The sequence below is a fragment of the Tamandua tetradactyla genome, chromosome 13 (assembly GCF_023851605.1).
Source record: "Tamandua tetradactyla isolate mTamTet1 chromosome 13, mTamTet1.pri, whole genome shotgun sequence".
NCBI lineage: Eukaryota > Metazoa > Chordata > Mammalia > Pilosa > Myrmecophagidae > Tamandua > Tamandua tetradactyla.
This window is the reverse complement of record NC_135339.1, coordinates 1,403,105-1,417,052: the sequence shown is the minus strand read 5'-3', so window position 1 is coordinate 1,417,052 and position 13,948 is coordinate 1,403,105. Positions and strand designations below refer to the sequence as shown.

Genomic DNA, 13,948 nt, shown 5'->3' with positions numbered 1-13,948 from the left:
ATTAAGTCTTGAACATATTTTCTAATTGTCAAGGTCATGTAAAGATTATGCTACCTGAAATAATCCCTGATTTGATACTCTTTCTCATATAACTGTCATATTTGAAACAATTATTGGGCTATGTGTATTGCTTCACCATATTCATTTCCCTAATGCTGGTCTAGCAATTAGTTGGTTTTTCAATCCTTTCAGGAAGGGAAATTGGTCTTAAAAAACAAGAAATGCTATCCATGAACCCTATCTGCAAGAACGACATATCTACCATCATGTCATTGGTAAGCATCATGGCTATAACCCTGGTCTCCCAATAGATAGATACCTGGGAGTGCAATATATTAAGAATTCAGTACAACCACTTAACTATGAGTTAGTTTAAGTGCTAATTCAGGAAAAGTCTGTGATAATTTGAATTTAGAGAAAAATTAATTTCAACACAATATATAAACATAATTATTTATAAAAATAAAATTCTACAGATATGGCTCATATACTCAATCATTGAGACATCATAAAGTCTTCAAAACTGATTAGCTAGTTCAGTAGTTGAGATGCTACAAAAGAGTAGATCTCTGTACATACAGGAGAATAACATGATTCATAAATAACATGGGAAATATTTTAATTGGAGACTGTCCCTGATGGATTAGTTTAGAATTCATATGTATATAAATTAATATTTATAGAGAAACCTCTTACAGTCTATCCTCTACTTCTAGAGGCAGAATTCTCATACTCAAATGAATGACATTATATGTAATGAATTGCCAGAAGATTGTACTCACAATTTTAGAGTGAGTCAACATGTATTAACTCACAAGGGAAGGAAACCCTACTTCAGCAATCTATTTTAAGAAGCCCTCAATGACCAATCATCTTTTAATCAGAAGGAGCCTTTTCACAATAGAAGTAAGTTACATAAATGTCATCTAATTGAGAAATTCTTTGTTCAAAACTGACCATACACATTACAATGGAACTCACATTGGAGAGAAACCCTGTAAATATAATCTATGTGGGAAAGCCTTTACTAAATATTTTGAACTGAGGCAACATGAGAGAACTCACACTGGACAGAAACCGTATTTTGTCATCTATGTGGGAAAGCCTTCATTAAATATTTTAGCCTTAGATGACATGAGAGAATTCACACTGGAAAGAAGCCATATGAATGTCATCTATGTGGGAAAGCCTTCACTCTTGGTTCTTATCTTAGAGTCCATAAGAAAATTCACACAGGAGAGAAACCTTATTAATATTATCTCTATAATAAAGTCTTCACCCATTATTCTAACCTTAGACAACATGAGAAAACTCATACTGGAGAGAAACCCTATGAGCATCTTCTATGTGGTAAGGCCTTCAGTGAATGTGCTTATCTAAGAAAATGTGAAAGAACTCACACAAGAGAAAAACTGTATAAATGCCATCTATGTGGAAAATACTTCACTCAAAGTTCTAACCTGAGGAAAAAATGAGAGAACTCACAATGGAGAGAAACCTTATGAATGTCTTTTATGTCAGAAAGTCTTTACCCATTGTTCTAACCTTAGAAAACATAAGAGAACTCACACTGTAGTGAAACCTTAGGAATGTCATCTATGTGGGAAAGCCTTTACTCAGTGTTTTAACTACAGACAAGTCAGTGCCTTTCTCCTTAGCATTCAGCCTTGGCTAAAGAGCAGATAGTCTTCAGAATTTCCAGGTAAAGGAGCTCATGCACAAAAATTGAATTCAAACATAGTGCTGTTTCCACAGCACCATGAGATCATTCATAACACTAAGTACAAAGTGGCCGTTCATATAATATTCACTCACTACCTTCTTAATTAAATTCAAACTTAGTATCACAAATTTAACTGACATGGATTTATGTAGAGTTTAGTCTCTATAATGGGGTTTAATCTTGTTCCCCCCTTAATGGCATGGTGTGCTTGTTTGAAAGGATTTATGTGCTCTAGAAAAACCATGTTTTAATCCTAATGAGTCTGTGGGAGCAATGGTCTATTGTAATCCTATAGGTTGGAAAACTGCTTAGATTGTCTCCAAAGAGATGAGACTCAATCAGTTGTAGGCATTAAACTTGACTAGATGGAGATACATCTCCACCCATTCTACATGGGTCTTGATTAGTTTACTGGAACCCTATAATAGAGGAGACATTTTGGAGACAGTCCCCTTTTGAGAATGAGGAGACAGCAGCAGAACCATGAAAGGACAAAGAGAGAATCACAGTGTCCACTAGCCAGAGACCTCTGGAGATGACAGACAATGTCCCCTGGGGGAGCTTCATGAAACAAGAAGACAGAAGGGAAAGCTGGCAGACTTCACTATGTGCCATTCCAGCCAAGAGAAACCCTGAATGTCATCAGCCTTCTCGAACCAAGGTATCTTTCCTCGGATGCCTTAGATTGGACATTTCTATCGTCTTTAGTTAATTGGTCTTAGAACTGTAAACTTGCAACTTATTAAATTCCTCTTTTTAAAAGCCATTCCATTTCTTGTATATTGCATTTCAGCAGATAGCAAACTAGAACAGATTTTGGTACCAGAGATGTGGAATGCTGCTACAGTTTGCAAATACCAAGCATGTTGGAATGGCTTTTTAAATGGGTAAGGGGAAGATTTTGGAGGAGAAGTAAGGAGCTTGATGAGAAGGCCTAGAATGATTTTAAGAGACTGTCAGTAGAAGTGTGGACTCTAAAGGTACCTCTGATGAAGCTTGAAACAGAGAAGAAACACATGTTATCGTAAACTGGAAGGAAGGTGATCCTTGTTTAAAATGGCAGATGATCTGGAAAAATAGACCATTGGCCTTGGCTCCCCGGCAGATTTTTAAAGGCATGAACTTGGATATTTAACAGAAAAGATTTCCAAATTAAATGTGGAAAGTGCAGCCTGGTTTCTCCTCGCAGCTTACAGTGAAATGTGACAGGAAAGAGATAAGCTTAAAATTGAGCTCATGGGTACAAAGAAACCAGAAATTGTTCTGGAAAATTCTGGGCTTCCAGGAAGTGAAACCTCAGAGAATAGTACCACATGTGAGAATTTGTACAAATGTCAACCAGTCAGCCACTTCAGAGAAAGCCAAGATTGGACATGGAGTTATCCAGGAAGGATTTGTGGAAACTCCTTACATCTGATGGGCATGATCTGAGGCTACTGCATAGAAATCCAATGAATGTTGTGGGATCTGTATAAAAGAGAACCACTGCCAGTTGGGACTGAGAGGAACAGAGAAGGGATTCATTGGAGAAAAAATAACTTCAGAGGCGGAACCATGGAGTCTGAGGTCTGAAGTCAAGAAGCTTCAGGCCAGGAGAGTAGACCCTCCCAAGCACTTGGAAAGGGTAAAGCCAGGTTCACTGGGGACCCACAAGCATCATCCAGTATAATTGATTTCACCATGCATATGAAAGGGTGAAATTCACCAGTGGTTTTAGTAAGGTCTAGGTCTTGTAACACATGCACCTCTAATATATATTTGTGAGTGGGAGAAATATATACAATATACTTCAGATGAGGAGGCGCCCTATTTATTATGTTTGGGTAGTTTGCACTGCTTGTAGGACTTATCACCCATACACATCTATCACCTTTATGGGCCCATTAAATCTCTAGGGAATTCCCATAGAGGAGTGTGCACTCTACTGCAGTATAAATAAGGCTTAAAACATGCAAGTAGTTTGCTGAAAATCAGTAGGTGACAAGCTTTATGTGAGGCCTCCAGTCACCTACCGTCACCTATATTTTAAGGTGACCATGGCTCCAGGCCTAATCTTTGGGAGTAAGAGGCATGCACTCCCTTATATCTGACTTTCTTTCCTTGGGGGTGTGCTGTATATTGGTACAGATTTAGATGTAGATAGGCTGATATCTTTTCTTCTTAGGCAACTTTTGCCAGAGTCCTACTAATACAGCATTAGGTTGTTTATATATTTTTTCTACTGAAGTGCCTGTGGCAACTAAATCAGCCTCTAATTGTTTATAGGTTACATGCACATGTGTCCTCTGCCCCACCCCTCATGAGGGCTCTTTGTTAGTGTCTCACCCAACTCTGCTATTTTCTGTGCCCCCTGGTGAATGGCCTGGCTGATCAATGGGTTTAGAGTAGCTACTAATATCCCATACCAGGCTGGAGATGCAGATTGCAGGATTTTATCCTTCATACCAGCTGTGAACAGTTCATCATCAGGTCAACAAAAGTGTTCAGCATGTTGCATGCTTCATTCCCCATAAGCCTGTTCTACTTCTATACTTTCCCATGACATTTCCCAGAGTTCCACAAAGAAATGCTAACATGGAAAACACAGGAAGTCCATGAACTTTACTCCCATTCTGGAATGTTTTCACACAGGGCATTTTACAGTGTTAGCTATCAAATCTATGACATTCAATGACTTTAGCTTGTACAATTATAGTTGTATAAGCAGGAGTGTCCTTGAGTGTTGCTAGAACTGAGACAGATAAAGTAGGTGAATATCAAGCAAGTACATCAATGAATTCTCATTTTTCCTAAACTGTATGTATGTATTCCTTCATATATCCATTACTTCTAGTAATCACAATAGATGCATGTACTTACAAGCTATAATAGATATTCAAGACACATATTATGTATTTAGTTAATTTTGCTTTGACTAACATTTAATCAGCACTTAACAATGTTAACATTTTGATTTTAGTGCTTATCTGTTTATTTCTCACTTTGTGTCAAAAACATGAAGCAGATTCTTTGGATATAAGGAACGAAAAATTCAATTATTAAGCACAAAATATTCACAATCCCATATTGGAGAAAATGATTTGATAAAAAGAATAATATTTTAAAACTGCTTTGAGGAGATCATTGTGAATACAGAAAGTAGCATTTAACATGGATTGAGAAAGGAGAAGGGAAGGAAAGCTTTTTTGCAGAAGTGGTGGAAGAATTAAAAATTACTATTCAAAGATGTACTTTCCTCAGGTGCTTCACTTTGTTCTTTATAACCTAAGCATGTTGGATTTCATTTCTTTGAAAGCAAGTTATTGTGTTCCTTAAGTCCCTCTAACTGCCATTTCTTCTGCCCATAATCCTTTCATTCCCCAACTTGCATTTTTTCTTATCCTTTATGCCTGTAACAAAATTATCCCATTGAAGGAAATCTTTCTCTGAATACCAATTAGCATTATTTTTTGGATTTTCTTTTTTTTTTTATTTTGTGATGCTTTGCAATTTATTTTGAATTGTTGAAAGCTAAACTAATTGTAGTTTGTTTTTCCACTAGACTATTCATTAGTATAAGAACTACTGGATTCATCATGAAATACTAAGAACCTAAATGTACAAAAGACATTTAATAAACATGAATTAAATTTTAGAGTAATTGAAATAGTACCCAAATAGAGCTTTGAATTAATAAAATTTGACATAACAAGAAGTGTCAGGCAGTTTTTATTCAATGAGATATTTATATACATACATTGTATATATATAAATATATCCATATTTTTATGTACATATATACATAAAATGTGTATATATATTTATGTGTATATATATATATATATATATGTATATTCTTATTCTTTCAGGCCATATAATGAAACATGACCATTTAATGAAATGCAAAATTTTGGTATGATTTGTAATTTGGTATATTCTTTTTTTTAAATTAGTGTATGAAGCAACTCATTTCTTATGTATTTTCACATGATTTTATGAAAACAACAAACACAAATAGTTTATGCATACACAGTCATACATATACATATTTATTTAATATGAATATTTAATACCACCTTTTATTTTTCAGTCTTTCCAAAGCTTCTTTCACATCTTTATTCCTCAAGCTATAGATCAAGGGGTTTAACATCGGAATCACGAGGGTGTAAAACAATGAGTTCATTTTGTCTTGATCTAAGGAATAGGAAGAACTCGGCCGGAAATACATGAAGAGCATAGTTCCATGGAATATTGCAACAGCAGTCAAGTGGGAAGTGCAGGTGGAGAAAGCTTTGAATCCCCCCTCAGCAGATTTGATCTTGAAAACTGATAGAATTATATAACAATAAGACACCAGAATGCTTGAAATGGTACTCAGTTCAATCAAGCCAAAAATGGTGTATATTACCAGTTCATTGACCTGTATATCAGAACATGAAAGGAGGTAAAGGGGAGGTAAGTCACAGAAGAAGTGATTAATCTCATTTGACCCACAGAAACATAAGTGGAATGCTAAAGTTGTATGTGTCAGGGCATCCATCATCCCCACCAGGTAGACCCCAGCCATGAGCATGGAGCACACCTTGCTGGACATGTTGACAGTGTAGAGTAAGGGGTTACAAATGGCCTTGTACCTATCAAAGGCCATCACTGCCAGCAGCAGACACTCAGAGTCTGCAAAGACACAGAAGACAAAGAACTGCAGAGCACATCCATAAAAAGAAATTGACTTGTTCTTAGAAAAGAAGTCCACCAGCATCTTGGGCCCAATTGCTGTGGAGTAGCAGAGGTCACAGAAGGCAAGATGGCTGAGAAAAAAGTACATGGGTGTGTGAAGCTTGGAATCCATCCTAATTAAAATGATCATTCCAAGGTTTGCCAGAATGTTTGTGAGATACACAATTATAAGGATGGTGAATAGGGTCCCTTTGATCTCAGAGTTAGTAGTTATTCCCAAGAAAAGAAATTCAGTCAAAGAGGAGCAATTTTTCCTGTCCATTCTTCTTTGTTCTTGACTAAACTGTGGCAAAAATAATCAAGAAAATAGTATATCCATGTTTAACTCTCTGGGCATCCACAAACTATTATCTTTAAATTAGAAAATTATTTGTTCCTGTGAATTTCCTTCTTTATCTTCAGAATATTACCCAGACTAGTGTGATCAGAATTGAGAAACTTTGACCTCCATGGAGATGCCATTCATGTGATATGCAGCTCCTCATGTTCTCATTTTCCCTTGGCCTCCACTTCTTTATATTAGGGAGTTTAATTAGATTAATTGTAACCTCATTCCATTGTCAAAATATTGTGGTAAAAACATCCATGTTAGAGAGACAAGGCTCAGAGGTGCAAGATCAATGACCTGATATGCTTGAAAATATTTACATTGTCAAAAAAAGTGATCACATTTATTCTGTTCCTACAAAATCACAATTGCATTAAAATACTTACATGAGGGCTTTAGAAATAATGAGCCCAACACTGACAATAATAAAGAAAATATAATGTAACGGTCTGGGTATATGTCGTCTTTACTATTTAGTGAGATATGAAGTATATTACATTAAGCTTTTCTGTATAAAGGTATTACTGCTTTGCCACAATAGTCATTACCTATTTGTAGAAGTTGTCTAGTGCAAAAGGACAGATCTCTTGACACGTGAAAGAGAATGGCTGAAAAAAATTGAAACAACAAAATTTTGTATGTACATTTGCAATCTTTCGAATTTTAAATTGACCTTTCCATTAAAAACCAGATATAGGAAATGAGATAATAGGTGTTTCTGAAATATATAGGGTTCTATTGCTTGTGTAGGTGTGTATTTATGTTTGTGTGTGTGTTGTAGTTGTGTATGTCTGTGCAATTTCTAGGCATTTATGAGATTTGGAATGTGTATGATGTTCTGATTTATTTTAACTTTTAGACCCAAGTAAATATGGTCTGTGATACATATGGAGTTGAACATTCACACGGTAATATGCATCTAAATTATTTTTGAGATAAAGCCAAAAATAAAATCTAAATGTCAGGTATACATGTATACAATAATAAAAGAAGTAAGGTTTTCTAATGAATCCAGATTAAATAAAATAATGCAGATCAAGACTACAAAGAGATAAAACCTCACCCATATAAGAATGGCTGTTATTAAGCAAACAGGAAACTACATGTATTGGAGAGAATGTGGAGAAAGTGAGACACTTAGCCCTGTTGGTGGGAAGTATAATGGTACAGTCACTATGGAAATCACCCTGGTAGTTCCTCAGAAAAATAAATATCAGGTTGCCCTATGGCCCAGCAATACTACTACTCATTATATATATAGAAGAACTGAAAGCAGTGACACAGACATCTGCACACTGATGTCCATAGCACCATTATTCATAATTGCCAAAAGATTGAGAAATGCAAATGCCCATCAATATATATATGTATATATATATATACAATTGAATATTTATACAGCAATAAGATGAAATGATGTCCTGAAGCACATGACAAGATGGGTGAACCTTGAGAACATAATTCTGAGTGAAATAAGACAGACACAAAAATATATATACTGTATGATTCCACTTTTGTGACTATGGTAAAGGTATACTCAGAGGCTTATAATACAGATTGTGGGGGACCTGGAGATATGCAGAAGCTAGAGATGGGTGAACAGTTGGTTAATGAGGTTGAACTTAATTGTAAGGGAGTAGATGGAAATGAAAGCAGTTCACTAGTGGGTTTTTAAGTAATATTACCATATTGAAGGTGAACATGAAAGCAGTTATATAGACTCGTGTGTCTCACTGAATAACACCACAAATATATGTTCTTACATGAACTACTGAAAAGGTATGAATCTTGTACAAAGATTGTATAAAATGAGGCTATAGAGGGAAAACTGACACTGCATGCTATAGACTATGTTAAACAGGTAAACATCATCAATATCACAGCAATATCAGGCATAGATGGTGGGGAGAGGGACAAAATTAAGGTATGTTTAGATTTTCTTTTTGATGAGGTTGTGTTTGTTGATTGTCTTTTTGTTGGTAATAATGCAATTGTATAAAATTGAGAGCGTCAGTGGGCTGTTGACTTTGGACATTATACATGAGGCCTAATAGATGGAGGTGGCTGAAAGATGCACTGACTGAGAAGCAATTGGCAAAAGGTAGTGTATACATATGATTGAATATTGTGCCTCTACAAAAAGGAATGAAGTTGTGAGGCATGCAATGATTTAAAGGAACCTGTGGGACATTTGGTGAGGCAAAATAAGTCAGAAACAAAAGAGCCAATATTTTATGATCTTATCTAGAGAATACTTATAAGAAAACTGGGGTTTGGATTGTAAGCCCTTCTAGCAGTCACATTTAGTCCATAGCAATAATTGTTATTTCTGGACTTTGAGAGGCTGTTTTGTGTATGTATAACCTTGTATTTAGAGATAAGAATGGAGACAATCAGGTTGGGATAAAGGTAATTCAGAATACAGGGGTAAGGATGACATTGTCTGTATTTTTGACCTTCACCTATTCTTTGAGACCAAAGGAAGAAAGGTTGATTTTGTCCAGAACCTAAATTTTCTGTAGCACCTGATTTAACTCAGCCTGTCTGATAGATCATTAAGCAATCCAAACACAGGGAGACCAGAATAAGTATGAGGGCCTTAAATCCTTCATAGCTTATGTAACGCCTGGATACATCCAGAGTATATTAGGCAGATAATCAAAAAGTATTAGCAAAGTCCCTTGAAGGATGGGAGAAAACTATGGAATTATTAAAATTTACCATGATGAATTCCCAGCCAGATGTTATCAAACATTAGGGACACCCAAATCAACAGTCCAAGTGGCTTGCTCTTGCAAAGCTTATATATGTATTGAACAAATCTAGCCTACCTATAGGTATGCCAAAGAGTTACTTCTGGAGGACCTCTTTGTTGCTCAGATGTGGCCCCTCTCTCTCAAGCCCAGCTCTGCAAGTGAAATCATGCCGCTCCCCTTCCCCCCACCCCCAATGTGAGACATTACATCCAGGTGTGACAGTTTCCTTTGTGGCATGGGAAATGACTCCCAGGGATGAGTCTGGCCCTGGTACCATGTAATCAACAATGCCATCCTGATCAAAAGGGGGGAAAAGTGAAGCAAATAAGGCATCAGTGGTTAGGAGAGTTCAAATAGAGTCAAGAGGCTACTCTGGAGGTCACTCTAATGCGTACTTCAGCTAAACATTGTTACCTATCATACCTTGCCAAACCCTAACCAAAACCATCCTAAAGGACACCTAGGGTGATATATAAGATTCTACAAAGGTTTCATGCACTAAGGTAACTTTCCAGATGCCTACAGCCTCCAGATTGGTCCCTAGACCAAATAAATCCTGAAATGAAGAGGGCCAGCCTCCCCAGAACATCACCTATTTCCATCCCCCATCCCATATTATCAACATCCCCTTCCAACATGAAAAAGTTAGAATGGGCATAGCCCAAACAAGCCTAGCTAAAGAGTAGGAGAAATAAAAACTGATGGTGGATTTATGCAGAGTAGGTAGGGTGTAACAAACGAGTGTGCTTGTCAAATCATTTTATTGATATTTCTTTTAATCTCTAGTGTGTTGGAGCAGCCAGCAGTAAAAACCTAAAGATGTGGTATTGTAACCCATATGAAACTGTGAAATCTGTTCTAAAGCTAAGTGTTGTGATGTTCTTTGAAATTGATTGCTCTTAGGTGTATATATTATATTTCATGAAAAAGAAAAAAGTTGATTGTGATAAATGCACAGCTATAAGATGAAAAACAAATTAAAAAAAGCTGTGTGTGTGTTTGTGTGTGTATATGCATAGTAAATGTGATCAATGAAATTCTTTCATCTTTAAGAAGAAAATATTTTGGGGGCCTATAGTTTGCAGCCTTTATTATTTCATACCTGAGAAAGAAAGCAATAAAATGACTCATTGCCAAATCTCTCATATGTTTTTCCAAAAATATGTTTCCCTTATTCTATTTTCTTTAAATGTGGATACACATAAACATACCTGAGTTTTGCATGTCTTTTTGTCTTTGTCTCTGGAAGCTGAACAATAAGCAGATGACATTTGATTTGTCTATAACACTTGGGACTTAAATCTCTGAGGCTTCTGCTTTCACCCTTCTGTGTGATGCAAACATGAGATTAATTGGATTTGGCTTTGTATTCTCCCCTGGACACTGCAATAATTTTCAAAGTACTGCTTTTAATTCTTCACTCTTGTCACCAAATTGATCAATACCAGGAAAGGTACATGCAAGTGACTTTTTTATAATAGATTATTTATTTATTTATTTACTTTTGCATGGGCAGGCATTGGGAATGGAACCCGGGTCTTTGGCATGGCAGGTGAGAACTCTGCCTGCTGAGCCACAATGGCCTGCCCACAAGTGATATTTCATTATTAATTTTTTTGTTAGAGGAATTGTAGGTTTATAGAAATATCATGCATAAAATACAGAATTCCCATTTACCACCCTATTATCAGAACCTTGCATTTTCTGGGAACATTTGTTGTAATTTATGTAGAACATTGTTATAATTGAACTATTAACTATCATCCGTCATTACAATAGAATCCTGTTTTGTACCTATGCTTTTTCTTTTAATTTTTATTCTAATAACATGTTTAATGTAAAATTTTCCCTTTTAACCACATTTACATATATAATTCAGTGCTGTTAATTCTATTCACAGTATTGTGGTAACATCACCACAATCAATTACCAAAACTTTACAATCAACTCAAATAAAAATTCTGTACAATTTAAGTATTAACTTGCCAAACTCTACCCCTTACCCAACCACCAGAAACACATATTCTTGATTCAGATTTTATGAGTTTATTCCAATTATTTCATATCAACGACATCATATAATATCTACCCTTTGGTGTCTGGCATATTTCACTCAACATGATGTCATGTGAATCAAAACTTCATTCATTTTTAACTTGAAATTGATTTTAATGTTATGCTTCACAGTGAACTATATCTCTACCTTCCTTCTCCAGTAAAACCATAAATCTAATGAAATTCAAAGACAACATCTGCTTATACTTCCAACTCCTTCCTACTATTCAGTTTGTTTCTTCCATTTATGAAATATTTTCATGCACTTCTTTATTTAGAAATGCCACTACACTTTAATGGTAACTTTAAAAAATGTTTTTATTGAAGTAAAATTCACATATAAAATTCAGACTTTAAAATATACACTTGTGTAGTATTTTAAAATATTCAGAAGTTTGGGTAGCCATCATTACCATCTATGAACATTTGCATCATCCCCAAAAGAAGCTCCGTTCACATAGCAGTCAATTTCCAACCTGATTTCCCCCATCCGCAGTCCCTACCATCCACTAATCTGCTTTCTAATTCTATTTATTTCCATTTTCTGAATATTTAATATAAATGGAATCATAATATAAGGCATTTTGTGTCAGACTTTTTTCACCTCCCATAATGTTTTCAAGCTTCATCTATGTTGTAATGTACATCATTACTTATTCCTTTATATAGCCAAATAATATTCCATTGTATGGGTATACAAATTCTATTTATCCATTCACCAGTTGATGTACGCTTGAGCTGATATCTGTATATTTTGGCTATTATGAATAATGTTTCTATGGACATGGATAGCAATGGAAATTTAAAATACCTTTGTCTTCACCAAGCTATCACAATGCCTTACTACTAGTGTAAGCACCCAATTAATATTAGTTAATGAATGAAGTAGCCAAATAAATAATTATACATTATAGCTATATGACTTGCTCTATATGGCCTCTCACTGATAAAATATAATTAGTAAACAAAAATAGCTGCTGTATATTTTAGGCTAGTATAATTCAGAGTGTTAATTATGAAAATTCTATCAAACACTGCATCTAGGGTCTTAAAACATTTCTAGAAGTAAAAGGAATTTCAGCTCAACTTTAAAAGTATGAGGATTTTGAACTTGACCTTGAAAAATGACTTAGAAATATGCAAAACAAAGCATCCAATGACTTATATTAGTGTTGCCAAAGAGATCCAGGAATGGAATTTTTTAAATGTTGGGTTCACTCTCTCATTTATATGTTTAATACTAAGGCAGTAATAGACCTAAGAACTCTATTTCTTTTTCTAATTTAATCATTGAAACCCCCTAGACATGTGCACAAGGAAATCTAATGAGTATTAGAAAAGCTAATCACATTATTAATGTTCTGTCTTCTGTTCTTGCCTGAGAGAGTGTGAATGAGATACAGTAATACAAGGACAGCAGATAATTTACTATAATTTTGCCATTTTCTTTATATTTAGAAAAGATAAGTCTTTTGTTTTAGACTTAGAAAGAATTTGGTAAGAATTGCTTCTCAGTCACGTGTGGCCTCTGTAATCTTTTATAATTAAGTATAAATTCTCTCATCTCTAATATAATAAGAACAACAAATATCTCATAGGGCTGTTGGATGGATTAAATGAGGGAAATATTTAACTATCATCTATTTATCTGTGATGTTTTTAGCTAACCACCTACCTACCTATAGATCCATCCATGTATATCTTTTTACAGAGATTAACAGAAGTAGCTAAACAACAAAAAATAGTTTCAATTGTTCCACTGTGATCCTTTACTCTCCCTTTATGGACAGTGCTGTGAAACAAGGTGCACTAATAATGGCTAATATTTATGCAATGGTTCTCATATACAAGGCAATAGTTTAAACACTTTACTTGTGACTCATTTAATAGTCATAATAAAACTAACAAACTTTTAATGTAGGTACTATCATTATTATTATGTTTATTTTGGTCGCATGGTCCGGGGATCAAGCCTGGGTCTCCCACATGAAAAGCAAGCAACTTACCACTTGAACCACCTGTGCACCCTATTTTTATGTTTATTTTGTAGAAAAAGGATTACTATGCTTATTTTTAGAAACAGCTCCTGACTCTAAAGCCTTATAATACCTTGTGTCCTTAGGAGGTACACTGTTCTTACCAATTCCCTAATTTGGATGAGAAAATTGAGGCTTAAAGTAATTTCCTAAAGTCGTGTATTCAGAGCTGCAATTCAGATTCAGCTAGGTTCAAAGCCAAAAGCCCATGCTGTTAGCCATGAAGGTAATTAGGATACTAATGTGGCCATTGTGAGGCAGATTGAGGGATATAGAGCAGTTGAAGGAAGAGAGAAACAGCTCACACATTTATTGAAAGAGCAGGCCACTTACT

At 35.3% G+C, this 13,948-nt stretch overlaps 1 protein-coding gene and 1 long non-coding RNA gene across 3 annotated transcripts in view; one reads left to right on the top strand and one right to left on the bottom strand.

The window, feature by feature from the left end:
* LOC143653473 (uncharacterized) overlaps positions 1–13,948 on the top strand; it is a 163,416-nt gene that overhangs the window by 137,803 nt on the left and 11,665 nt on the right. Inside the window, exon 10 of one of the 2 annotated variants that reach the window (XR_013161303.1) lies at positions 193–5,131. The exons of the other annotated variant lie outside the window; for it this stretch is intronic. This is a non-coding gene — a long non-coding RNA (uncharacterized LOC143653473). Of the gene's footprint in view, positions 1–192; positions 5,132–13,948 lie in introns of those variants that run through there. 2 annotated transcript variants of the gene reach the window in all.
* On the bottom strand, positions 5,769–6,704 carry LOC143653470 (olfactory receptor 5W2-like). Its single transcript, XM_077124495.1, has one exon. The coding sequence runs from the start codon at positions 6,699–6,701 to the stop codon at positions 5,769–5,771; it is 933 nt and encodes a 310-aa protein (XP_076980610.1). The 5' UTR covers positions 6,702–6,704.

What these genes read in the sequence shown, in the direction of transcription:
- LOC143653470 (XM_077124495.1), bottom strand. Translation starts at nt 6,701, where the DNA reads ATGGACAGGAAAAATTGCTCCTCTTTGACTGAATTTCTTTTCTTGGGA.